This window comes from Dermacentor variabilis, chromosome 1, assembly GCF_050947875.1.
Source record: "Dermacentor variabilis isolate Ectoservices chromosome 1, ASM5094787v1, whole genome shotgun sequence".
NCBI lineage: Eukaryota > Metazoa > Arthropoda > Arachnida > Ixodida > Ixodidae > Dermacentor > Dermacentor variabilis.
This window is the reverse complement of record NC_134568.1, coordinates 263920690-263946419: the sequence shown is the minus strand read 5'-3', so window position 1 is coordinate 263946419 and position 25730 is coordinate 263920690. Positions and strand designations below refer to the sequence as shown.

General features: G+C 42.6%; 1 protein-coding gene across 5 annotated transcripts in view; it reads right to left on the bottom strand.

Annotated features, from left to right (window-relative positions):
- Positions 1 to 25730, bottom strand: part of LOC142563788 (uncharacterized) — a 702312-nt gene that overhangs the window by 16346 nt on the left and 660236 nt on the right. For 4 of the 5 annotated variants that reach the window (XM_075674407.1, XM_075674415.1, XM_075674435.1 and 1 more), the window contains 9 exons: positions 23788 to 24072; positions 22758 to 22964; positions 20941 to 21016; positions 19271 to 19444; positions 15225 to 15314; positions 13002 to 13145; positions 7811 to 7888; positions 7125 to 7304; positions 1657 to 1834 (listed from right to left, as the gene is read on the bottom strand). In XM_075674407.1, the coding sequence (XP_075530522.1) occupies positions 1657 to 1834; positions 7125 to 7304; positions 7811 to 7888; positions 13002 to 13145; positions 15225 to 15314; positions 19271 to 19444; positions 20941 to 21016; positions 22758 to 22964; positions 23788 to 24072 (1412 nt within the window). The remainder of the gene's footprint in view (positions 1 to 1656; positions 1835 to 7124; positions 7305 to 7810; positions 7889 to 13001; positions 13146 to 15224; positions 15315 to 19270; positions 19445 to 20940; positions 21017 to 22757; positions 22965 to 23787; positions 24073 to 25730) is intronic. The other variant, XM_075674427.1, reaches the window with a different exon arrangement.

The window sequence follows — 25730 nt, the reverse complement described above, 5'->3', positions numbered from 1 at the left end:
ACTTGTACGCTGCTTGTTGTAACACAGCAGCAGGTGCGACGGCTGACGACTATGTTGCAGTTGATGACTACGTAACAATATAATTGGAATTGGTGGCATCTTCAAAAGCCATCCAGGACAGAAAGGGTGCGAATGCCAATGAAGGAAACTGTAATCAAACGCTTGTAAACAAACTTAAGATTCTCACAGGAAGACAGGCGACAGCACGATTAAATGATCAGCAGGGCTGCTTTTTGTACACGTTTGAAAAGCCGACATTCGGTTTTGCCTCACTCAATTGTCCAAGCCGCGCCGATATCGCAGCCTATGTCAAACTAGGCCAATCACGTAAGGTGAAACCGAACATCAGCTTTCTGAACGCGTACAAGATAGCGGCCCAGCTTTACCTTGCATCACTCCCATTTTTTGCTATAGAGCATGCAGTGTACCTCAGTGCAATAAGGTCGCTGCAGTTGCACATTCCGTCAGATGAAGTGCGCAAAAAAAATTAGCAGCTTAGTTGACCAAGTCTCTCTTGAATCTATGTTTGATAAAGGTTTTCTCTTGTTGAAAGTGCTCAGCCTGCTCTATTGTGAGCAGTACGGTGCAAGATCTTAACAACATAGTCACCTTCATAACGAAGGATCTTGGTGCTTCCAAGCACTTCATTATAAAGGTATTTGACTGTACGTGTCATCCATAATCGTGTCGATGGCAACCACGGTTTCATCTGCAACGGTTGCAGCAAGCAGTAGTTTCGTTTGGACTCTATGCGTGTGTTAGCCACATGCTTTCAGAACTGTGCGATTGCCATCCATGATCGCATCAATAGAGACCACGGTTTCGTCTGCAGCGATTGCAGCGAGCATAACTTCCTTTTTACTCAGTGCAGTGCATGGAACGACACAAACAACGCAAAAGCTGCCAAGGATGAAGAGTGATTCTACTTTTGGCCCGCCTGCCGTCATCAAATCCACCGACTACAATGCAATGGATGGAACAATAATGTTGCTGGCCAACTCATTGGTGAAAAAATAATTGGGATGTGCGCACAGTATTGAAAAATATGCCTCGGAGGAAGACAACTCTTCCACTGTGGCCACAGTGCAAAGGAAGTCACAAGGCCTTCACCATTGCCTGCCAATCAATCATGAGATGACAAGAACTGCAGCTTGTGCACTGCTCTTGTGCAAAATAGAAACAGGATTTGCCAATTTATTCAGTGAATAAATGCAGGTTGATGTAGTATGCATTTGTTTATTTTTCTCTTGTTATTCTCGATAATTCAACATTCAGATCATTTGAAATTTTTTTTTCAATACCATGAAATCGAATTAACAAGGTTTTACGGCAGGCATCTTGAAACAGCAGTACTATTCAAATGAACTTGTAGAATGCACTAGCATTTGGTCAGTCTATACGTATATGTAGAACTACTCATACTTATGACATATGAAAACTTTCTCTGCGAGTTTTTGGTCTGGATTAACACAGATTTGTTTGTCAAGCTTAACCACAATAGGATTATGAAGCCATCCACAAATAAAATTTTGACAGAAAAGAGCTTTACTAAACATGAAAAGAACCAATCACACAATACTTGTACTGCAAACTTGACAGCTAACTTGAAAACTCTTCAACTATTAACTAAAACTTGGAGCATGGATTATAGTGTACCTCTGTTTCGCAGCGCCTGCTTCCAGAGGAGCTTGGAGATGTCGTGCACCCAGGCCCGTTTCACTTCAGGATTAGGTGCTTGCAGCAGGTACACATCATTCAACTTGCGCTTGCGAAACCAGATTTCAAACTTTGTTGGGCTCTCACCAATTTGCTCTGTGAGGCCAATGTCTGTTGTCTGGAAAATAAAATGTTTGTTGCAGAAGTGAAATATGAGACTAAAAACAATAACTTTTTATTCACCAAGAAAACAGAATGCTACCACCATTACCATTACCACCACTGCCAGCCAGTGCTACCTCCGCCTTAAGCGAACTGTATTAAGGACCTCTACATTTATAGCTCCACTGAAAGCTCATCATGTACATTTTCCTACTTGTAGCCATTTTTTGAAAAATATAGGAAAAAAATTTTTTAACAATATTTTTAAATCTGCGAAGTCCCTAGATAAAACTGTACAGACATCAGCGGGTGTGCGAATACAGTGGAACCTCGTTCATATGTTTTGAAAAAAAAAATTGCGAGAGAAAACATACTAACCGAGAAAACGTACGACCCGAAGCAACTAAAAAATTTCATAGACTCAACTACTGTTGACATCTACGTAATGCGAAGCGTCTCACAGACCCTTGCAGCACGGGACACAGAGGCGGGACACGGAGGCGCGTCGAGCTGGTGCGTGTCCGGCCTATTGCCTGTTGTTTTAAGAGGGCGATGGGAAACTGAAACGAAATCGAGCTGGTGGGCGAAGCCGGATGCCGCCGAAGCGAAACGTGATGCCCACATTGCGCCGCCTGCAGCAGGGAACGGCGGCGCGTTTGGATTATCTCCGCGTACTAAAAACGTGCAGTATGCTACCAATGGCACTACGGACCAGGCGCTGTAAAATAGATAGGTGAAGATGCTTATCCCAATAGGATTGGCGGTGATAGCTGTGAATGCCGCGTACCACAGCCCGGGTGGAGATTTGCTGGTACCGGAATAAGAAACTGTGCGCGCTGGCGTTTTCACGCGAGACTGGCGGCTCCATATACTCTTCTCGAACCCGCACGCCTCGCGCCTTTTCTTGTTCACATGGGATCTAGCACCGGGAAACGTATACGATCGAAGTCTGCAGCAAGGAACGGCGGAGCGTTTCGGTTATCGCCTATTAATAGCGTGGGCTACGCTTCCGAGGGCGCCATGCGCTGTGAAACGGTTTGGCGGCGATAGCTGTGAATGCCGCATGCCACGACCCAGGAGAAGATCTCCTGGTACCGAAATGAGAAACCGAGTGCGCGCGGGCGTTTTCACGCAAGACAGGCGGGCGAGTATTGCTGTGAAGCTGACACGGAGTGCAGCCATATACCGTTCTCGATCGGGCGCGCTTAGCGCATTTTCTTGTTCTCATGGGATCTAGCGGCCGGGAAACGTATACGATCGAAGTCTGCAGCAAGGAATAGCAGCGCGTTTCGGTTATCGCCTATTAATAGCGTGGGCTACGCTTCCGAGGGCACCATGCGCTGTGAAACGGTTTGGCAGCGATAGCGGTGTGACGACCCAGGAGAAGATCTCCTGGTACCAAAATGAGAAACAGAGTGCGCGCCGGCGTTTTCACGCAAGAAGGGCGGGGGAGTACTACTGTGAAGTTGCCGCGGCCATATATACCGTACTCGATCGCGCGCGCTTAGTGCATTTTCTTGTTCACATGGGATCTAGCGGCCGGGAAACGTATATATATACGATCGCAGTCTGCAGCAAGAAACGGCGGCGCGTTTCGGTTATCGCCTATTAATAGCGTGGGCTACGCTTCCGAGGGCGCCATGCACTGTGAAACGGTTTGGCGGCGATAGCTGCAAATGCCGCATGTGACGACCCAGGAGCTCTCCTGGTACCGAAATGAGAAACCGAGTGCGCGCCGGCGTTTTCACGCAAGTAGGGCGGGCGAGTATTGCTGTGAAGCTGCCGCGGCGTGCAGCCATATACCGTTCTCGATCACGCGCGCTTAGCGCATTTTCTTATTTATATGGGATCTAGTGGCCGGAAAACGCATAATACGATCGCAGTTTGGCGACGTACTGAACGTTGGTGCCGAAAAATCGCGTCTTCCGGGATGTATGAACCAGTCAAAAATGAGGGTAACTCTATTGGGTCATTTTTTGTGTTTTCAATTGCGAACGTTGGCGCCGAGAAAACGTACATAATGGGAACTGATCTATGAGGTTCTACTGCATTCGAAACATTTGGATAACGAATCGAATAGTGTCCTATTCCATTCGGTCTTCGAATCGAATAGTCACTATTCGTAAATGCAAATATCTTGGGAATACTATTTCAATAATTTCAAAACATCAAACTGCTCCCAAAAAACATAAAGCTGGAGCAAAATTATGGTAAATTTTCACCCTCGCAGTCGTAGTATAGATATAGAACATGAGAACTTGCATAGTGGAGCAGGCTAAATCACTTAGGTAGCCACACTTTACAGGCTGTACAGCAATCATTCGCACACTCTGAAGAGCCCTGTGAATGCAAAGAAACTATCTGTTTGCTCCTAAAGCTCCATTTGTGCTTTTATTAACACCACTTCATAACGTAGTATGTAATCACAGAAACTTGCTAACCTTAAGAATACTGGGATTTGAACATTATTTTATATTAATTGTGATAACGGCAATTTATTATTCGAAAACTATTCAAAAAGTATTCAATATTCGATTTGATCCGCTTCCGGCACTATTCGATTTGTATTCTATACAGTCTCAAAAATCGCTGTTCACACACCTTAGTCAGCTAAATTAATAACTGCAAACAATAGCAATTATGTATTGCAAAAATTGAATTCAGGACAAGTGCAGCTTTAGAAACAAGAAAAAATTTTTTTTTACTTTGAGATTTAAAATATTTAAGAATGTCCACAAATCATGACATTGCTCAGCAAAAGTTATATGCAATATGAAGACGTGTTTCTTTTTCCTTTCTTCTTTGTCAGACATTCAAATGCAATTCCACTACCTGCACAATTTTGAGAGGGATAGCAGGCGTGCTTGCTAGAAGCAGAACTGCCACAAGGCATTATGAGAAAATTGCAAACACAAGATAACAGGCAAGATAACGGGAACGGCATACGACACTTCTACAAAGGGAGGCGGAAAGGGTAAAGAAGGAGAAGCATACAAGAAATATGCGAGCTGAAGTGCAAGGTAGACAACAAAGGGCAAAAGGCAGATTGTAGTAGGCAATGTGACACGACAATATATGATGAAAAGGCAGCACCAATTTTCAGTTGCCCAAATTAAAGAAAGGAATTAAAAGAGAAGGCGCAGCACATCCAATGCGAGCAAAAAAACAACTTAATGAGAAACAGAGTGCACCTCGTAGCAGCTAAGACAGATATACATGGGGAGATACTGGTAAAAAAATAAGAAGTCACGAAATGAAAATTATGAAAAGAACATATATATGCACCTATTTCGCCTGCCATATTAAAAAAGCCAAGCTTGGAGAGCATGGTTATCTTTCAAAGTAATATTGAACTTTATTTGCTGATGCAGATATTTTACTACTCAGTAGTATTTAGCAAAAGTGTTTTGATACGATCATGACACACTGGCTTAAGTCAGCAGCACATAAAGAAGTTTTCCGACAAAAATTTGCAAGGAAGTCTGCATGGCATGGGTGTCTATGACATTGTAGTTGGTTTTTTTAAATGCTTGAATTATAGTTATGCATCCCATAATTTCGTACTTGCCTCTATTGAGGATCATATTTCAGAAAAAACTACAACACTGATTCTAAGCACGCCGCCTCAGTCCAACATTAATTGAATTAAATTAAATTCTGGGGTATTACGAGCCAAAACCAAGATTTGATATGAGGCACGCTGTAGTGAAGGGCTCTGGATTAATTTTAAACCACCAAGGGATCTTTAACGTGCCCCTAATGCACGGGACATGGGCGTTTTTGCATTTCGCCCCTTTTATTTCATAAACCTCTGAGAGGGTTGAGCATATTCATTGCCTCACGTGGCACATCGCATGTTGGCAGAAGTATTTAATTTTAATTAAATTAAGGGGCTGCATGTGCAAAAACCACAGTCGGATTATCAGGCACACCGTAGTAGGGGACTACGGAATAATTTTGACGCTGTTGTGTTCTTTTTAATGTGTCCCTAAATCAAAGTGCACAAGTGTTTTTCATTTCACCCCCGTTGAAATGTGGCTGCCATGGTTGGGATCAAACCTGCAACTTCAAGCAATGCCATAGCCGCAAAGCTGCTGTGGCGGGCACACAAGTGTTGATTTGATGCGTGATCGCTTCCATAATGTCGCCTAGACCCCATGGTGCACTTTGATGTGGCCCTGCTTCTATAGGCCGCGAGTAAGTTGTCCGGTTGCCAAATTTGCACGGTGTTTATTTTTCAGAAGTAGCAGAAACGTGCTCTACGATACCTTGAACTTAAATTTATCTTGTCTGCCCACAACTGCTGTCGTGTCTATAGTAGCAGCGTTTGCTTGCCTTAAGTCACCTTTTCCTCATCCCCCCCTCTTTGTATGGGAGCTGTGAGTGCACAGTGGCAAGGCTGTTATTCATTCATTTCACGACTGCGCTGGTTCTACCCATTCTCTGCCTCCTCTCACCCTTGCTCTCTACCATTCTACCTGGCTTCCCTCTTGGCTTGCACATTAGTAGAAAGGTAAGTGCTGAAATTTCTGCAGTACTTTTGCGGGGGTTCACGGATAATTACAGCTGTCAAGAACCTAATTTGGCAACACCCATGAAGCTCCAGAGGGCGATATCCACATTTGACGTGGTACAAAGTACAAATGAGTTTTTCGCATCGCCTTTCCCCTCTGCTGCGCTCCTGTAATGTATACGCACACACTGACCCACTCTTTGATGCGCTGTGCCAGACAGCAGCAGCAGTAGCAGTGAAAAAGCCAAAGGAAGAGGCAAAGAAAGCTTCACTTTAAAAAAGAGGGAGCGGGAAGGTGCAGGGGAAGAGAGGCTTCAAGTTTTGCATTTATACAGCAATTACATCCTTGCAACAGAGCTTTTCATTGAGTTGCCATTGAGTTTCATTATACAATAAGAGTTCCAACTGTAGAAGGAAGCACATTCAGTTGTGGTTATTTGACCCTCAAACATATTTGTTGAACCTGGTACATTCGTACAAATTACAGTGGACACGAGTTAAGGCAACCATGAAGGGACCATAAAGGTCTGTTGATCTTGAGAGAACTTCAGCTTAACAAATGTACTGAATTTAACTAAACAAAGATCCCCAAACTGCTCAGCTTGACAAAGAGTAATGACAAGCAGTAATCAAGGCAGCTTTCTTTGAAGTGGCCTTGCTTGTTATACACCTCAACAAGAACACTGCAGCAAGAGCTGGCACAATGTATAACAACTCAATCACACATACTGATGAAAGTACACTCAGTTTTAACACCTTGCCAAAACAGAGAAAAACAGATGTAGCAACACACCTTTATGCTGTGTTTGTACTGGTAAATGTCATGGCCTTTGTGCTCAGGATCTCTGCGAACTTTGCTAAAGAGAATGAGGTCTTCAAAGAGAAACACGTGCCGCAGAGACTTGCGAGAACGCCCTTGCCAGACAAGAAACTCATCCTGACGAAGTAGCCGTCCCTGCTCCTTCACATTCACCTGGAAACAAAACACAATGATACAATTACACTACTACAGCTACGATGGCAAAAAGTAGAAGCAACAAATTTACCAGAAAGTTATGTACAACAATCTTCGAGGTTTTCAAGCACTGCTACTGACGTAGTGCTACATATGTTCTTTTATATTGTTTATTGACACAAGGGACAGGTCACTGCTACACATGTACTCGGTCAACCTAACAAAAAGTTAGAGCACGAAGTGTGAAAGCCATTGACAAAAGAAAGGCAGGCACAGAAAACATCATGAGCCCTATTTAGGGCTCATGATGTTCACTCTTTTCTGTTCCTTGATTAAAATACGAAACCAAATGTTTACAGATTATTTTAAGAGAATTGCCCACACACATCACTCGGGGAAAGCAATATAGGTATGTTAGCCAGCTTTATTATGCTTGCCATTAAAAAAATTGTATGCAGTTAAGGTGCCAATTTTATAAGTTCATGATACTATCTTTCAAGTTTAGAAGCAAAAGACTAACTTACATCACATTCACGAAGCGCATCCATTCCAAGCAAGTCATTGCCGTGGCGTAGCTGAAAGCGAACCATCTCCTCTGCAGCCTGTGGACAACGAAAATAGTAACACATCCTAAGTACAAATATGCTACCTTGACCAAAATAACAACATAGGCCTCTGTATAACCATCTGAGAAACGGCTCTTCAGGAGGTTAAAGATAGCTTAGTGCTAAGCTTCGATAACTAAGCTTACAAGTATATAGCACTGAATCTTGAGATAAGGCATTTCCAAAATTTCGGCCGTTTAAATTATTAGCAAAATGAATGCAACAGCACATTTATGACCATTCAGTCCCTTCAATAAGACCTAATATGCATTAAAGGGACACTAAAGTGAAAAATAATTTCTTCTGCATCAGTAAATTACCGTTCCACAACACCAAAAACACCACTCTTACAACGATAAGACGTTTGGTAAGCCAGAAAGAGCACAAGAACGAAATACAGGTGACGACGCCTACTAAGCTGGGGTCTGTGACGTCTTAGATTTTGATGGCATCTTCTAGGGCCTACTAATTATATATAGCAGTACAGATTGACTACATTGTGTTCTAAAGGAACCAAATATTAAACACGGCAAGTTTCAGGAACCTTTACGCAGCCAACGCGGCCCAAATGTGAAAACATACTTTCGAATCCCTGACGTCACGCTGACGAACAGGCGCTGGGGTTTTGGCGCGAAATTCAAATATTGATACTTGGACCTTCATTTTCTCATCTAATAATCAAACTACTTTTTTTAAATGACTGCCTGCAGGGTTCTCAAACAATGCTTCATTAGTCTAAATTGGTTTATTGTTTCACTTTAGTGTCCCTTTAAATGAGTCCTGAATCAGCCCTCAGGCTTGGTGAAGAAACATAGTCTGCGGATAGCATACACGGCTGTGAACACTTTGGCCAAGTTTTGAAGTCGTGCGCAGCGCATGGAGCTCGCCTTTCTCGCAAATGCTCTGTTTTGAACAGAAGCCTAATCCTCATTCTTTTCTGGATGCCTTATTTCGTGATATAGCAGATTCCCATACGCAGCTGCTAGTGGCCATAGCTGACATCAATCAAGTGTTTGGATCAGTGCGCTTCTTTCTACTCTTAAAGTGTATATTCATCGACGAATTTTAATGAACAGGGTCAAGTAAACGAAAATCTGCTTTCGAATTTCTATAATAATTACGTACTTCCAGAAGAAGCGTTCGCACTCAGTCGCGGCCACCTTCATAGCAATTAAACGTTGGCCACCCTGCTTATCTGTCATAGCCATTGGGTCGTGCTAATTTAAACCAGTTCTGAACACTCAACTAGCCTCGTACTACGGGAAGCTTAAGGTCGGACCACAGGCACGCTTGCCAGACTTTGCTTCATATTGAGCTATTGATAGCACTTCAAAATGAGCAAGTTAAATGTGGCTATTATCAGTCAGTCAAGCTGGTGCAGGACAAAGCCGGTTCGCACCACATAGCACAGCCAAACTGGAGCATACAAGTGCGAGCATGCACTCGAGCCTTGTCGTGCACAAAGCAAATGACGCACATACACACTACAGTTGCATGTAGCTGCTGCTTGCTATGTAGCATAGATATCATGGCTGCTGGCAGGGTGCCACGTTGAGTCTGCTGGCTGAGCAGACTACGTCTGGCTCACGTTTGGCACGTCGTAGATGCGAAAAGCTGAAGTAGTGACATCTATGTGAGCATCCAAAGTAAAATTTGAACTGCGCGCCACAGTGACATCCACAAGGTGGAGCGTTGTGGGCACACTTTGCTCTGCCGTAGCCTTCACAGTACAGTAGAACCCCGCTGTTACGTTCCTCACTGCTGTGTTTTCCCGGCTGCTACGTTGTTTTCATCCGGTCCCGGCATAGCTTCCATAGGATCCAATATATAAGGAACCCCGCTGTTACGTCATAGCTGTGAAAACGTTCCCGCATGATACGTCGCAACTTAGCACTCCGAGCTCGCCTGGGCTGAATTAGGCAACGCGCTCCAGCCGCCATTTTGGCTTTTGACAAGTTTTGGCTGGGCTTGGCCGGGCTTGGCTATGGAACTGGCTGCAAGAAGCCGCACGCCAGTTCGAGAGGCCGCCACTAAGTGGCCATTCGTGAAAAATGCTCTCACTATCATCACTGTGATTAGGGTCACCGCACGGTTGTTGGACGCATAGAGTTTCCTACAAGTAGGAAACTCTATGGTTGGACGGGTCGACTCACGGAGGAAGGAAACTCGGGAGAGGCCCTCACGTCACTCTTTGTGAAGCAAAAGTGAAACCGGAAGTTGGCGTTGCTCGTGGCGTTGCTCCGCCTATCGGGCCAGCTCTCCTCTCTTGTTTACATTTCTCCCACGGCGCGCCGCGCGCAACCGGGCTGCTCGGACGCGCGCGCTCCGCAGCAATACTAAACAATCGTTAGCAAATTAGCATGATTACGCCAAAGAGGGCAAAATTTCCTGCGGATATTCCTTTGTCCGTTGCCATTGCCGTGGCGCGGTGACGACGAGGAGCACGAGCCGCATGATGCCGGGGAGTGGCCAAATCCTAGCTTTGGAGAAGCCGTCGCGGCTCTAGACCTCCTCCGCAGGTACGTCGCACCTCACAGCGACGCTGACAGCAATGCGGCCTTCCAGGCTATTGAGAAACGTGTGGCGATTTCTAGCGAGCGAAAGAAACGGCAAGCCATCATTCTAGACTTTTTTAAGTCCTAAGCGCACTCTATGGAAATAAATTGTCTATAGTTGAAGCTGCCCTTTTTTTCATTCATTTTCGGAGCTTTCCTCACTGTTGCGTTTTCCCGGCTGTTACGTTTTTTTTCCCCGGTCCGGTGAAAAACGTATGAGCGGGGTTCCACTGTATAAGGTGTTGAAGGAGAACCAGAAGCACAGCGAAGGTGGTGTATGATTCCCAATAGCTCCGCTTCTGCTGAATGCATCGAAGTACTTTTTGCGGCAAAGTATTTCTGAAACAGCCCATTTTAACTTCAAATGGATGTCTCCACTTCAATAAAAAGTGGTCCAGGGTCTTTTTAAGAACAAGGCCTGATAGTCCAGTAACAAAGAAAGGGTTCTGACAAAATGCCTTCCCTTTATGGGGGAATAAAATACAGGATGTTTCAGCAAACACTTTCAGAAATTTTTCAAAATTGCCTGTGGCAGATAGCATAATTCTAGTCCATGTGCTGGTCTACTTGAAGAGCAGACATTAAATGCACAAAAATTGAAATGCATAATTTACTAATTGACAAAAAGGCACTAATTCAGTTTTTAACCAATTACCTTATGGCACATACTGCAATTTACAAATTCTAGTGGGTGAGACTGGAAGGCATATCCACTTGAAAAGAATTGTCACCACTTACAAGATATGTGCCGTCAAACTTATGGTAAAAATGCAGTCATTCCGTTTACTTTCATAAAAACATGTCATTTTATGCATTGAAGCACAAAAGTAACTGGAACGCCAATGCATTTCTCCACAAATTTGCGGAATTCATATCTCAAAACTGGTGTCATCCCAAGAATTCATGCGAAGTGGAGCCGCCTTGCAAACTTCCTGGCTAGAATTTGTAAATTGCAATATGTGTCATAAGGTAATGAGTTAAAAACTTAATTACTGATTTCTTGTTAATTAGCCAATAATGGATATCAATTTTTTTTTTTTGTAAGTAATGTCCACCTCTTCGAGTAGACCAGCCCAAGAAATATAATTGTGCTATCTCCACATGCAATAATTTTTTTAACCCTTTCAGGGTCAATGACGTAAATATACGGTGCCACGAACAAGCCCTGCCTGTACGTTTAAGAAGCACGCCTATTTCGTAACTTCGTTGGTTTTAGAGCTAGTTTGCTCCGGCGTAACTACATACTACCGCTCGCGCATTGGCGCGCGGGCGGGCGGGCGGCGGTTTTGGTTTTGTTCCGCAGGCGGTTTCGGCGTCTTGCGCTCGCAAAACTGATGACTATCTCGTTACTAATCGCTCAAAGAGCGGCCACCTGTTCCTCAATCATTTAGTGCTCACCAGGGTGCACATTGCATGGATGCCGCCGTGCATGCGTTTCATTTTCTTTTCTTTCTTTCTTTTTTTGGAGACGCGCGATAACTAATTGCCCCTGGTTGCCGATAAGATGAAGATTAGTGGAAGTTTGTCACACGTTTTGCTTTTCTGACGAGCACACAACCACACAGTTTTCTCGAGTGTGCTCACCTACACAGTTCGACTACGCTATGGCCGTAAATATTAGTTTAAGAACAGGAACATTTGAGAGTTACGAAATATTGTTGTGTGCACATTTTCTAAACCTTGAACTATGTGTATAACAATGAATCAAATTTTTAATTCTTCTAAGTTTATTTCATTTTTTTATTGTTGTTATTCATGAATAAACAGTACATATATAGCAACACAAAATATTTCTTTCTCACTTTACGGTCACCCTAGAAAAATTAGAGTAATGTTTTTTTCAAAATAGGTCCCTCAGAAGAATTGGAATCTGCAATAAAAAAATCGACCCTGGGCGGTCACATATGGCAAACAAAATCGACCCTGAAAGGATTAAATTGAAAGTCTTCAATGAAACACCCAGTGTGCGTGTGTGCGCGTGTGTGTGCGTGTGTGCGTGCGTGTGCAGACACATTTTTTTTATTAGTGATATCACGAGAAGCCAACAGGCACTGACACCAAGGACAACATAGGGGAAATTACTTGTGCTTAATAAATGAAATAAAGAAACAATAAATTCATGGAAATTAAAATGGATGAAAAAACAACTTGCTGCAGGTGGGGAATGATCCCACAACCTTCGCATTACGTTCCCCACCTGCGGCAAGTTGTTTTTAATCCACTTTCATTGCCATTAATTTGTTGTTTCATTGTTTCGCTTGTGTACCATTCAGACTTGAGTTTGTAACAGTGTTTCACAATCCTAGCAACTAACTAGCCTGTCTAACAGCATTAGTTATAAAATCATTATTACAGGGTTGTATGATTTAATTGACTTGGCCCATCCAATATATAGAAGTGCCCAAACGATTCACTATGCCAGTAACCATGAAAAAGCTATGATGGTCATGAGGTAATGAATAATGCTGGCAAATGTCACAAAACCAAGGACAGAACTAATATCAGATGCATAAAACCAGTTTAGTAATGCAAGAGAAACAAATTACTGTGGGCACCTTTAAATCCGCATGCTCAGGCTCCCTTTCTGGGCATTCCTTCAGGATTTGCTTCAACAAGAGGGCATATTTGCCCATCCTTTGTACTGGCTTCAGCAAGTAGCTGGCAAGATCCATCTTGTCTCCAAGCTCCAGCTGCTTTTGCTGCGTTGGGGGATAAAGGGAAGGAATTGTTCAAGAACCAAATGGAAGTTTTGTGTAAAGTTGCAAAAGAAATGGCAACTCACACTCAGAAACATTTCATAAGTGTAAAAGAAAACTTTTGGCAAAGAGGTCAATTCAAACAGCATGGATGTGTGCTGCAAAGTACCTGACAGGCTACAATGGCCTATCGCTTCAAATTTGACCGAATACACAGTAAAGTTTCATGTTGCAGCTACTGGCTAACTTACGATAAACTTTTTCCCGGAAGTGGTGTTGCAGTGTCATTTTCTAGGATCTCAAGAACATTTGACTCAATATTCAAGGACAATTCCAATGATTTCAATGATACTGAAGGCCAAAATTCAAGGAGGGAGAAACAAACCTTATTCATGCTTATAAACTAAAACAATTGTGATAACTCCTTCTCAGTAGCAATTTCTTGCAGTTAAGCAGCTGCCGAGTTCGGCACACACTTCATGCTCGTCAGATGGCTTTTCTAAGCCGATTTTCCAATTGTAATGACGTCTATCGCCTTCTGGCATGATGATTAGCAGTGCCTGAAGATACTACAGCCAAATATACTCGTCGTGTTAAAGCCAAACGGCCCCTGAAACTTAGCATATTTACCCAATTCTAACGCACCCCCGAATCTTTAATGCACACCCAAATTGCGCAGGCTTTAAAAGTAAGGAAGTAAGAGTGCAGCTGAATGCAAGATGCACCTGAAATGTCACACATGCCCAATTTATAAAATAAAAGGACAACATCTCCCCACAGTCGCAATCAGAAAAAATGTGATGTGCAGAATTTACCTTCAAAGAAGGGAAACTATATTGCTTTTTTTAATGAACTTTCATAATGAAAGCGGCGCATCGTCGTCACCATTTGCACTTCGTTGACCACAGACAGCAACCAAGCATACAGGGACGGTATTCTCGAGCAATCACTTTTAGAGATACTACTATCACTTTCATGAGACTCTGCATCGAACTTGCCAAAGTATGCTTCTGACAATGTCTGGCATTGTGCAGAGACAGCGAGCTTGGCACAGCACCAGAAACGCTAGCAGCTGATTACACCGGCACAGTCAGTGCAGAGTCGCACAATATCTCACGTAAGTGATAGTATCTTAAAAGTTATTCGTCGAAAATACAGCTCAAGATCGTAGTCGAGCACACAATGAACCGACAGCAACTGGCACAAAATCATGCTTCCTCGCCACTTTGTAACGGCGATGACGCTACATCTGATGACTCTGACGATAGGCTGTTGCCAATGCTGTGAACCATTTTGATTTCCTATCTGGTTGTAACATGCAAGCAATTTTGGTTTCCTATCTGGTTGCAACATGCAAGCAAAGGTGCACATTAGATTCGAGTAAATACGATACTTTCTGCCAGGCATTCTTAGAGCCGATGGCTTGACCAAGGAGCCATGATGGCTCCAGTGTGAACAAACTAGCAAAACAACGAAATAGTGACATGGCATGGTCGCTTGATCTGGCCTTGTCTAGCTCCACGATGACAACAGTAATTTAAACAAGCTTGTCACACAAGATTAGAAAAAAAAAATGCATATGCAGGCAAAATGGCAATGTTATCTGTACAACACTTTTGTGGCAGCCCAAGATGCCTTATGCCAGAAGTGCACTTGCTTCAAACAAGATTTTTCAATGTAGCTGCAAAAGTCACTCCTATCTAAAAACAATGTGTAGCCTGTCAGTCTCTGCTGTGTCAAGTTTTCTGCCATTTGTTTGCTTTGGCAAAATGTAAATCATTGTTAATGAAAGTGTGTGGGTATCCTAAAGAAGGTACGTATTCACAGGGCAACATTTAAAAGGTGCCTGTAATTCCTTCTACACTATACACTACATACTGTATAAAGGTATCTGCTTTTCTATTTAGGCTTCAAGAAAGTCACAGGGCAGAGAACCAGCTTGGTGCACTTAAAAGTGTTCTTTTGCAGTATTCACTAATGGTTAGCATGCAGGCATGCAAGTATAGAACTAGAAAGGCAACAATGTTCAAACAAAAACAAGCTTATCGCAAGAACAGAACAATAGAAGAAACTGAAACTTACCTTAAAGAATGCATTGCCATATTCAGACATAAGAGAATCAGACTTTGGCTTATTTTTGTTGTACAGTGCATAAAGGTAAAACTGAGGCTCCTGAAAAGTACACCATAGAAAGAGCAATTAAAAATGTACTAAGAAAAGGAAGACCCATAGTTACATATACTACGATTAGAACAAAAATTTCAGGTCAGTACACAAGGCTGGGTATGGTAACTTGTACTGACCTGACCCCTTCATAGAAAATTGACATCTACACTTCTATTAGCTGCATGTAGAGCAAGCTAACAAACACAAACTTCTTAAGAATCCGTGAATGGTTGGAAGAGTTAAAAGTATTCATATTAGGAAAGCAATAAAAAGTCAAATCAGCAGACGGAGGGGCTTGAATGTTTCTGCATGCACAAAAGAAATCCATACTTCATGAAACAAATGAGTTTATAAAAATGCATCAAAGGAAAGTAGCTTGGCCATCTACAAAACAATATAAATGACACACAAACACACATAGAAAACAATAAAAACAACATACAAACATCTAGCCAGTATGTTTTTCTGTAGTACACAAGGGGATCTATTCTGTGACTATCACTTTCGGTGATACTATCGCCTTGGCCCCGCCGTTGCCATTGGCACGCGCAGATTGGCTGTTTTAGCAAGGTCAGAAAATGAATACTGCCTTCTAGTAGTTCCAGTCTACGCCAATTTTACGTTGCAGTATTGTTGAGTGCTCCCGACATATTTTGAATCAACGAACACGTCGTTTCAGGGTCAGTTGGCGGTGAAGTGTAGTAGACACAAGAGAGGTAAGTGGTAGCTTATAGTACTGCTTGATGGCGATTTGCATGCAGTATTGCACAGCAATATTTGTGGACTATTGATCGGCTAATGCATTGCGTTGCCTCGTGTAAGTGAATTTGTGGCGAGAGGGTCTTAGAGCAGCTGACAGCGGCACCGTGACCAACTCGTTGGTCGCATGGTTCCTCGCACAGCGGGAGGAACAACATGCCCACGAGCAGGCACAAGGACTGCAGACAAATTTATGATGACGTCAAGCGCACTTTGTTTGGGGGATTCGCTGTAGTTTTGCCATTCTTTCCATTATCTAGCTGGACGTGCGCCAAACCCCCCCTCCCCCCCCCCCTTGTAGGCATCTATTTTTAAAAGAAAACGCAGACAACAAACTCGCACAAGCACTGTGGCGCTTGCTTTTGTCTGTGCCCAGGCTCAACCCATTTCGAAAGGGAGAAGCCATGTTTACATGCTGCCTTCATGTGCTGCCCCTCTGATGGTGCACGATGGCAGACACACAGACGCAGAAACAAAGTGCATCAGTTTATAATATCATCTACATTGTACTTCACAACCATGTGAGTTGTAGCACAATTTATTAATTAAAATAACACATTTCACACTCTTTTTTTCAATTTATTTTACCTAAAATAGAATGGCCATAGCCAACCGTAGTCAGCATGCGGAACCCGTACTACGGCCATTGCACTCTAAAACGACATACCTCAGCCGCTCTGCACTCGCACGGTGCGCTCTCTCTCGAGTTCAAGATGAGTGTTGCTAGTGCATGCCAACGTCACGGGTAAGCAGCCGGCTGATTTATTGAACGTGACTATCGCCAAGGCGATAGCATCACCGAAAGTGGTCGTCACAGAATACATCTCAAGATATGATTTTACCAGAATGAGTCGGCTATTTATATCCATGTTATAAGTACTGTAAACCCTTGTTATCTCAATCTCTGATGTCTCAAAATTATCGGTCAAATTGAAATTTTTTTCCGGCCATGGTTTCAAACCATGTGTTTTTCACCTTTTATATCTCAAAAAGTTTTTGTGCTGGGCTCTGCATACCTTGAAATCTCGACTTCGAAAATGCCAGGAAAAAGGCAACAAGGCAGTATCAGCAGCATCGCTTGCACTCACTATTTACCCAGTGGCAGCTCACTAACATTTGCTTGGCTGCTAGCTGCCACTACCTGCCACTACCTGCTAGCTGCCATGTCACATGGCGGCAGTGAGCTGGAAGTCTGTCTTTTTTGTTTATTTTTTTCCCCTCTCATTTATAATGCTGTCAGTGACGCATCATTGTGGTCCCAGCGTATTAATCGTGACCTTGGGCAAGATGATTGGAACTTTTGAGCAGGCACAATTAGCCCGCATGCTGTGCCCAAAATAAACCAGCTTGCATATGCAAGACCACAGTGTTTCAGCAACATCATGGCTCACTTCGTGCTCGCACAACAGTGAGGCAGGAATGAAACATCACTAGTGGGCGTTTGCTAAAGGTGTGGCAACTGCTCTCTTCTGTAGTTTCGGTTTCACAAGTTAAATTGTCCAGAATTCATTATGATGCAGCAAGTAGCAGCATCAGCTTTTTTTGATGCCTAAAGACTGTTAAGCTCGGATGACTGGCTTCAAATACTGCATTACGATCAATCATTTGGTTAACTCCGAGAAGCATGCTGTCTTGGCACAGTGCCAGTAACACCGTCGCCCATCAACACCGACGCCTCTGGTGCCAGTGCACGCTTAAGCAAGATAAAATATTACTAGCAACATTTTGGAAAGGCTCGATGTGGTCTATGCATGACCAGAGGGCTTCTATTTTCACAATTTCGCTCATCTCGAAACTCTGCCAATCCCAATTTTTTTTTCCGGTTTTTACAGCTTTGAGACAACAACTGTTTACTGTATTCTGTTGCTATACCTTCAATAAACTAAACTTCTGACAATCTCCAGAGGGCAAACAGGTGCACTCCACATATGGAGTATGACAACTGCAAGGACGTCATACTTTCACTGGTAAAAGTGGCATAGCATATGCAATCATTTAATATAAATGTAGGGGGCAAGTTCAATGCTGAGAGCAGGTGGGATGAGTGAGCCTCAGCTGCTTCCTCATCAGTACAGCAATGATAAAAAGAATACATGGCTTTTTTGTGCCATCATTCCCACTCTGGCATTTGCCCATGGGAGATTACAATTATCTAGCCAAAGAATCATGAAAGGTGTGCAACGTAGTAATGCAATTCTTATGCTACTTCACATGCTTCCCAGCATCTATCAATCTATCCACTTCTGTCTCTTAACTGCTTTCCCTAACCCACAGCAACTTGGGTCACTGGGTAGTGCATGGTCTAATCATTAGAGCACTAGGCTGCTGTGCTGAAGGAATCGGGTTTGAAACCAACAGTCTGACCAACTTCGGCCACCAAGTATTTCACACTGTATATGTGCCGCTCTTCGATACACTTCTTTCGCACCAACTTGGGTCACTGAGTATGTGCCACTGTTCAATGAACCTCTTTAATTCCAACTCAGCTCAATGGGTGTCTGCTGCTCTTAATGAACATCTTTCACACCAACTCGGGTCACTGGGTATGCGCACTGCCTTTCATAGACAAAAGAAATACTTTAAAATTTTTCAGGTGCTCAGCAGAATCAAACCGGCATTATATTCAGCAAGCCTAGTCTGAGTTCACACGAGTATGACAGGTGGAGCTTGCGGCAGCACCGCTTGATGGCACGGCGTGTTCAGAGAGAAGCACAATAGAGTTGCCTGGCTGCATTCACACCTCATACATGACGCACTTCGGCAGTGGCAGTATGGTGTGCCATTACATTGCTTGAATACTAATCGTACTAACCATGTCTACATATATAGTGACATGGGTGACAATTTTTTCATTATTATTTTCTTTTGGTTGCCCGCAAACCACATTCTTAAATCTTAAGCTAGCAGGCTAGCAAAACTTTATTTTTCTATATTGCATTTCTGAGGGAACCTGATCAGTAAAGTGCACAAAAAAGTGACAAAGGCAAAAGAGTGGCATTGCCCACCTGACAAAAAATCATTAACAGAAATGCCTTGAGAGCCCCATGTCCTGTGACATTCAAGTCATTAGCACAGCCTCTCACTTAGACAGGAAGTTATTAGTGTGTTGGGGTTAAATTTACTGAACAATTCAAGGCATTATAATCAAAGGCTAGACAACATTAGAGTATGACAAAGAAAACAGGTTTTTCTGATGATCTTACATATTGCAAGAAGCACTGTCCGACCATGAAGGGACATGATTCACACTGTTCCAACTGTTGGAGAAAATAGAGACTATGAAACTCGTAAATCTTCTCGATGTTCCCAAAAACAACATTGCGTTGGCCCCGCAAGGCTTGGGGTATGTCTTCTCTCATCAACTCCGGAATGTAGTTCTGCAGCGAAACCAAACATAAAAAATACATTGTTGATAAACATAACTTTACAGCAAATAGTTATTTTTGAAGCCTTACATTCACAGACTACAACAGATACAGACATAAAAGCACCAGTCATCAAGCACAAAGTTCTTTTGCTTAGCAACTTTGCACAAAACTAATGGTATAACGGCTTTAGTTGACTGAACAATAGGTCACCTAAAGAAAATTACTACTTGTATCATAAATTATATGATATATTAATATCTATGCACAACACATATCCAACTGCTATTCTTACATTCTAGGAAACATATACATGGTGCAGCCATGCCTACAGCAGCAGAAGGGTGCCAATTTACTTGATTACAACAATGTGTAGGTACCCAACTGGTGCAATCTCAGAAGTATATAACAAAAAAATCCACCAATTATTTCATAGCAAGCCATTTTCCAGATGCAGTTTCCACTGCTCGCGATTTCTGCACAGTTGTGGAAAATGGGCTCACAGCCACGATCATAGTGCACAGCAAGCCACTCACACAAAGATATATTGGAAAGGCAGCAAACCACACAAATTAAGTGAAGAATAAAATGAAGAGTCGGCTTGCTATGCACTGCAAGGACTGTGGTTGTGAGCTCATGTTCCACAGCTGTGCGGAAATCGCAAGAAGCAGAATTCAGCTACTATGCGAGATTATATTAAGCCACAAAACATAAAACTGAACTTGGAGCACAGGCAGCACATCAGCACTGCATTAATTTACTTGTCAGCTAAAGAATTATCATTTCGAGCAGTATGCCAAGTTGGGTTAGTTGGTTGAACTTAGTTGTGCCCAATGCACAGAAAGTGAAAATATTCAGACAAAAACAGTGTGCTACTGTGCAGTCTATTCCACTCATTCATTGCAAAATGGCATTTCTTGATGAAACCTGACTTTTCTGGCCTATACATGGTTGCCTAGAAGTGAGCGTGCACTTACGGGGCTGTTTTTCCCTCATATGCAAAACTGCTATTATGCTCATATGCAAAACTGCTAAATGCTAGCATTTAGATATTTTTATTTTTTGGCGTCTTGATTTTTTCAGGTATAATCTACTAACTTCTGCCTTCTTTGTTGTAGTTGCCACAATGATCATGGCTTGTACAGCATAGACCATTAAGCAACGAGACAGAACAGCTTTGCGAGGCTGTTTAGTTACTGATGCGCTTAGCACTACCTTTGCAGATGTACTCGTTTTCAGCCTTCAGTGTTTGTGTAGCATCCATGTTGTGGTAGCATTGATCAATGTCGCAGTTGTGGCACCAAGCTAACGGCACTCGATCCCAAGACAATTCACTCGAAAAATCTCAATAACAAAAATGTGGTACATGCTCCGAGAGTTCACAACATGCTTCAAGGATAGCTATGACATTATTCCAAGCAGAAAAAAATAAAGAAAGAAGAAAAAGCAAATGCATGCGCCTCTTGTCAAGCTAAAAAGCCAGCTTTCTGCTGCATACTCTTCCTTACCTCAATAATGTATGCCAATGACTTGACATAGTCTCGTTCTGTTTGTACCATTTCACGCATAACGAGTAGCAGAGTTCTGGAATAAAAAGTGAGCAGGTTTATGTCATACAGTATGGCCATTTATCAGGTAAACATTATTCAAAACAAACTTCTACATATCCCAAGTTCAACTGTATATCATATCAGTACTGCCTTTTCCTCCAATAAGCATTTTGCAAAAACAACATTCCAAACCTGCTAGAATCCACTAAAAAGTGCTGTGAACCTGCTAAAAATTCACTACGTAGAATTTCAGAAATAAACTACCACAAACAGTCATTTTTATCAGCTAAGAAAAACAAATTAAATTAACAATTAGGCAATATATACTAAGCAGGCATTTTTATGTAGTGCAAGTTATCAAATATTACGTAAGAGGTGCCACGAATTCTACAAGGAGAGCTTCTGCACTTGTGGACTTAACTTCTAAGAAACCTACTAGTATACATCTGCTTCGTAGCCTTGCCTTTCCACACCAAGTTTGTGGTATGCACTGCATTGCAGCAGCTTGTTCAGCATGCCGATTTTAGTATCTCACCTGCATTGCAAATGCAGTGTAAGCATTGTCACACAAGTTCCACTTTGTACATTTACAAAGACCATCAGAACAGCAGTACTCCTACCTATTCAGTGGCAGACACAGAGGACTAATGACACGGAACATAAGGACCAAATGGCCTCATTTGTCTTTACATTAGTCTATTTAAAACAAGAAATTAAACATGTTTCTGCAGTTAGGAGATAATGGCAGGTATATAGGACTAATGTGCCACTTCTGTTTTACCCTATATTTTTCTCATTGTAGAAACGCACAAAGCCTTGAAGCTCGGAATGGTGGAATTATGGTGTGCTCCCAGCCCAGCATTTCAATGGGGATGTTGGCCAACAAGTGGTAACGACTCATGCAACTATGCTTTCATCACTGCACTCTTTGCAACATAATAATTTGCCTTCTCAACTAATGTTTAGTGGGCCAATTACACAGACTTGTGTGGAGATTACAGGGAGGGGATGTTTCAGACTTACTGCTTCAGCTATAACCGCCCGAGAGGTCTACTTATGAAAGCTGTATTAGAGTACCCGTGCCGCTCCCACCATAAGAGCACGTACGTTTCACTTAAACTGCCTTATCTGCCCTGAATCAATTGAAATCTGGTGAAAATTCACTAAGATTCTTTACATTCCACTGTCAGCAGCATTACACACATAATATTGCATTTGTGCCAATAAGCAGGCATGAGATCTGCTAGATCTAGTGAGTCTGCTAAAATGATAACGCTAATGTCTGTAAGTGGGCTCCAATATATAAGAGGTGTAAAAGCTGCAAATAAGTAAATCAACTACGTTAGCATTCTTCGTCTTTTTCTAATTGAATGAATAAGATAACACACTAACAGAAATGTTACAAACTGGTTCAAAATCAGTATGTTAGGCCATGCCATGCAGTAAGACTCCCCATACTTATCAGAAAACAGGTGTCCAGTGTGAAGAGTGAGCAAGAAGCAATTAATGACTCGTTAACAAGCAGATGATGGAGAAGCCCGTTATGGCAGAACTAACAACCAAGCAGAAAAGAGGAGGTTGGACAGCCAAGGCAACACACAATTGGAAGGAGAATCATTCTAGCCAATACTTGGTGAAAAAAGGACAAGGTACAATACTTGGTGAAAAAGGACAACAAGAGGCACAGGCCCGTGGAGGACTCATGTAGCGTGTCAAAACAAAAAGGAGCACAAGAGCAAGAAAGAAGGGTGTCACATCTGCACAAGAACACTGACTTTCTGTTTCTCAGCTGTTCCTCGCTGAAATTGGCATCACTAATGGCCGAGTCAGCTAGCTGCAGAGCAGATGCTCGGGTCAAGAGATGACTGTTGACGGGGACAGGAACTCTGCTGCCTCGACCAAGGTCAGATGACTGCCCTTCACTCTTGGCTTGCTCAGAATCCAGTGAGGTCAGCTCCTCAGACTCGGGAGAGCTTATGGAACTTTAAAGTGGGAATAGGGAAGATCGTGCAAAGAGAGAGGGGAAAAAATTTTTTTTTGTCTTATACGACACATTAACATGGACTAGCTTACTTCATTTCACAATATCAATTTGACAGCAGTTACCCTTATCCAAAGCAAGTGCACAAGCAGCGAACACATTTAATACCTTGCAAAATTCCCAATAATTAACATTAAGGAAAAATAAAATGCTTCAGAAAGCAATGCAAGCTTGTCTTTATGCCAAGTATAATCGTCTTTTTGACCATGAGCATCACATGTTAGATAGTTTCAACTTGAGAGATTACAATTACACACAGTTAAACACAAGTGGCTATTCAGACACTGCAGAGCAGATCTCAGGTAAATTTTGTGACACAGCAATTCTTTAATTCTCAACAGTTCTCAGAGCTCTGTAGAATAAAAAATCTAAGCAGTACTCATTATCATTATTAGAACATCTGAAAACATATCATATACATACAGCAACAGAGTAACTACAGAAATGTATTCAGTTCACATTTACATTGTGTAAATACACCTTCAGTCCTGTAGAAATTAACTCAACCTACATTTGGCATGAAGAGGATTCATTGGATACTTAATGTCCAATTCCTAGGCAAAATATGCACTTTTTATTGTGACCTTTTTTTTAGCAGTCTACTATACAGCTCTGAAATTATACAGAGCATACCTTATTAAATTTTCTCCTTCACTACTCCTGATGGTACCAGAAAGCAGGGTCCCATCGAAAGAGAATGAAATCAAATATACTGTAAATCAGATTAGAATCTGAAGGCGCCTTATCCAGGCTGTTTGCTCTACCTTGCAAGTCCATCACTCCCTTCAAGGTCTGCCATGGCCGTGCGGTCGGACACCAACCGTTCATTCTGCGCTCGAACCCTGTCACTTGCTCGACTCAATGCTTCCTCGCAAAGCTGCCATGTATAGCTGCGCCTCATCAGCTTGCGTTGCGGACGACACTGGTGGCCTTCCTTGTGCAAAGAGTTGCGCACTTTTTCACGCAATGCACTCAGTCCCGCAGATCGGGGACAGCCGTCCTTGCTCCGAGATTCCAGGAAGCTCCGCGAAATGGATGTAACAGGACCTCTGCAAACAGCCACACCGAACAGTGTTGCATCAAACAATTTGTACAAGTATACTTGGATATTACATCAACTGCTCTGCAAGCCATTTCCTAGATCAAGGTATCAAAGCAACATGCCCAGAATTTTCTGCACTATGTTAACCCTTTGGGGGTCAATGACGTAAATATACGCCGCCGCGAACAAGACCAAAAATGGTCAATGCCATATATTTACGGCCCCGTCTGTACGTTTAAAAAGTGCTCCAATTTCCTAACTTTTTCTTTTTTGTCATGTGCTGCCACTATGTGGGAATACAGGAAATTTTTTTCGCGCGCCTCCCTCTCTCGGTTTTCGTTTCATGGTTTGTTTTAGCGCTAGTTCGCTCCCGCGCGTCTATATACTACCGCTCACGCATTGGCGCGCACGCAAGCGGGCGACGCTTTGGGTTTTGTTCCCCAGACGGTTTCCGCTTCTTGTGCTTGTAAAACTGATGGCTATCTCATTACTAATCGCTCAAAGGGCGACCGCTTGTTTCTTGCTCGTTTAGTGCACACAAGGGTGCGCATAGGTAGGATGCCGCCGTGCATGCGTTTCCGTTGCTTTTCTTTTTTGGAAACTCACAAAAACTAATTGCCTCTGGTTGGCGATAAAATGAAGATTAGTGGAAGTTTGTCACACATTTTGCTTTTTTGACAGGCACAGAACCGCACAGTTTTCTTGAGTGCGCGCACCTACGGAGTTCAATTACGCTATGGATGTACATATTAGTGTAAGAGCAGAAACATTTGAGTCTTGCGAAATATTCTCGTGTGCGCATTTTCAAAGCCTTGAACTATAACAATGCACCAAATTTTTAATTCTTATAAGTGTATTTCCTTTTTTATAGTTGTTATTCATGAAGGAAGAGTACATATATACTGACGCAAAATATTTTTTTCTCGCTTTTTGTTCACTCTAGAAAAATTACAGTAATTTTTTTTTTCGAAATACATCCCTAAGAAGAATTGGAACCTGCAATAAAAAAAAAGCGACCCTGGGCGGTCGCATATGGCGAAAAAAATCGACCCTCAAAGGGCTAAAGAGTGCAAGCCACTTTCAGCTTAGCATGTAAAATAACGCGTGCCTCATAATCAGAAAGTGGTTTTGGCACGTAAAACCCCAAATATTATATTATTATATATTATGTAAAATAACTTATTGTTTGAATATGCTTTTGTGATCAACTGAAGCTGGTGTGTCGATGTGATGCTATGTGAAATTTTGCCATCTTTTGATAGCAATGGTGATGATGATGGCTAGGCTGGCTATGACAGTAGGCTGTTGTGTATTACGCCAATGCGGTTTTGATTTTACTTCCATATCAGATTGCATCATGCAGGCAATTGGACGCTGTTGGAAATAAAGGCGCACAACAGAATCAGGTAAACACCATATTAATTCATTGTGAGCTATCATTTTCACTTTAAAATCCTCCTGGGGCAGGCCGAAAATAGGGGTTTTCAATGGCAGAGGCGACGTGTGTTTTGTGCATTCACTGTACCCTAAGCACCGCCAAGACAGACACTACCACTATTGGAGGGTACCGTCTGGCATTACCATTAGGGTCATGCACGCACATGCTCACCAGCCTAGTCCGAATTATCCGGCTAAGGACAATTTCAGGATCAAAATAACAAAAGT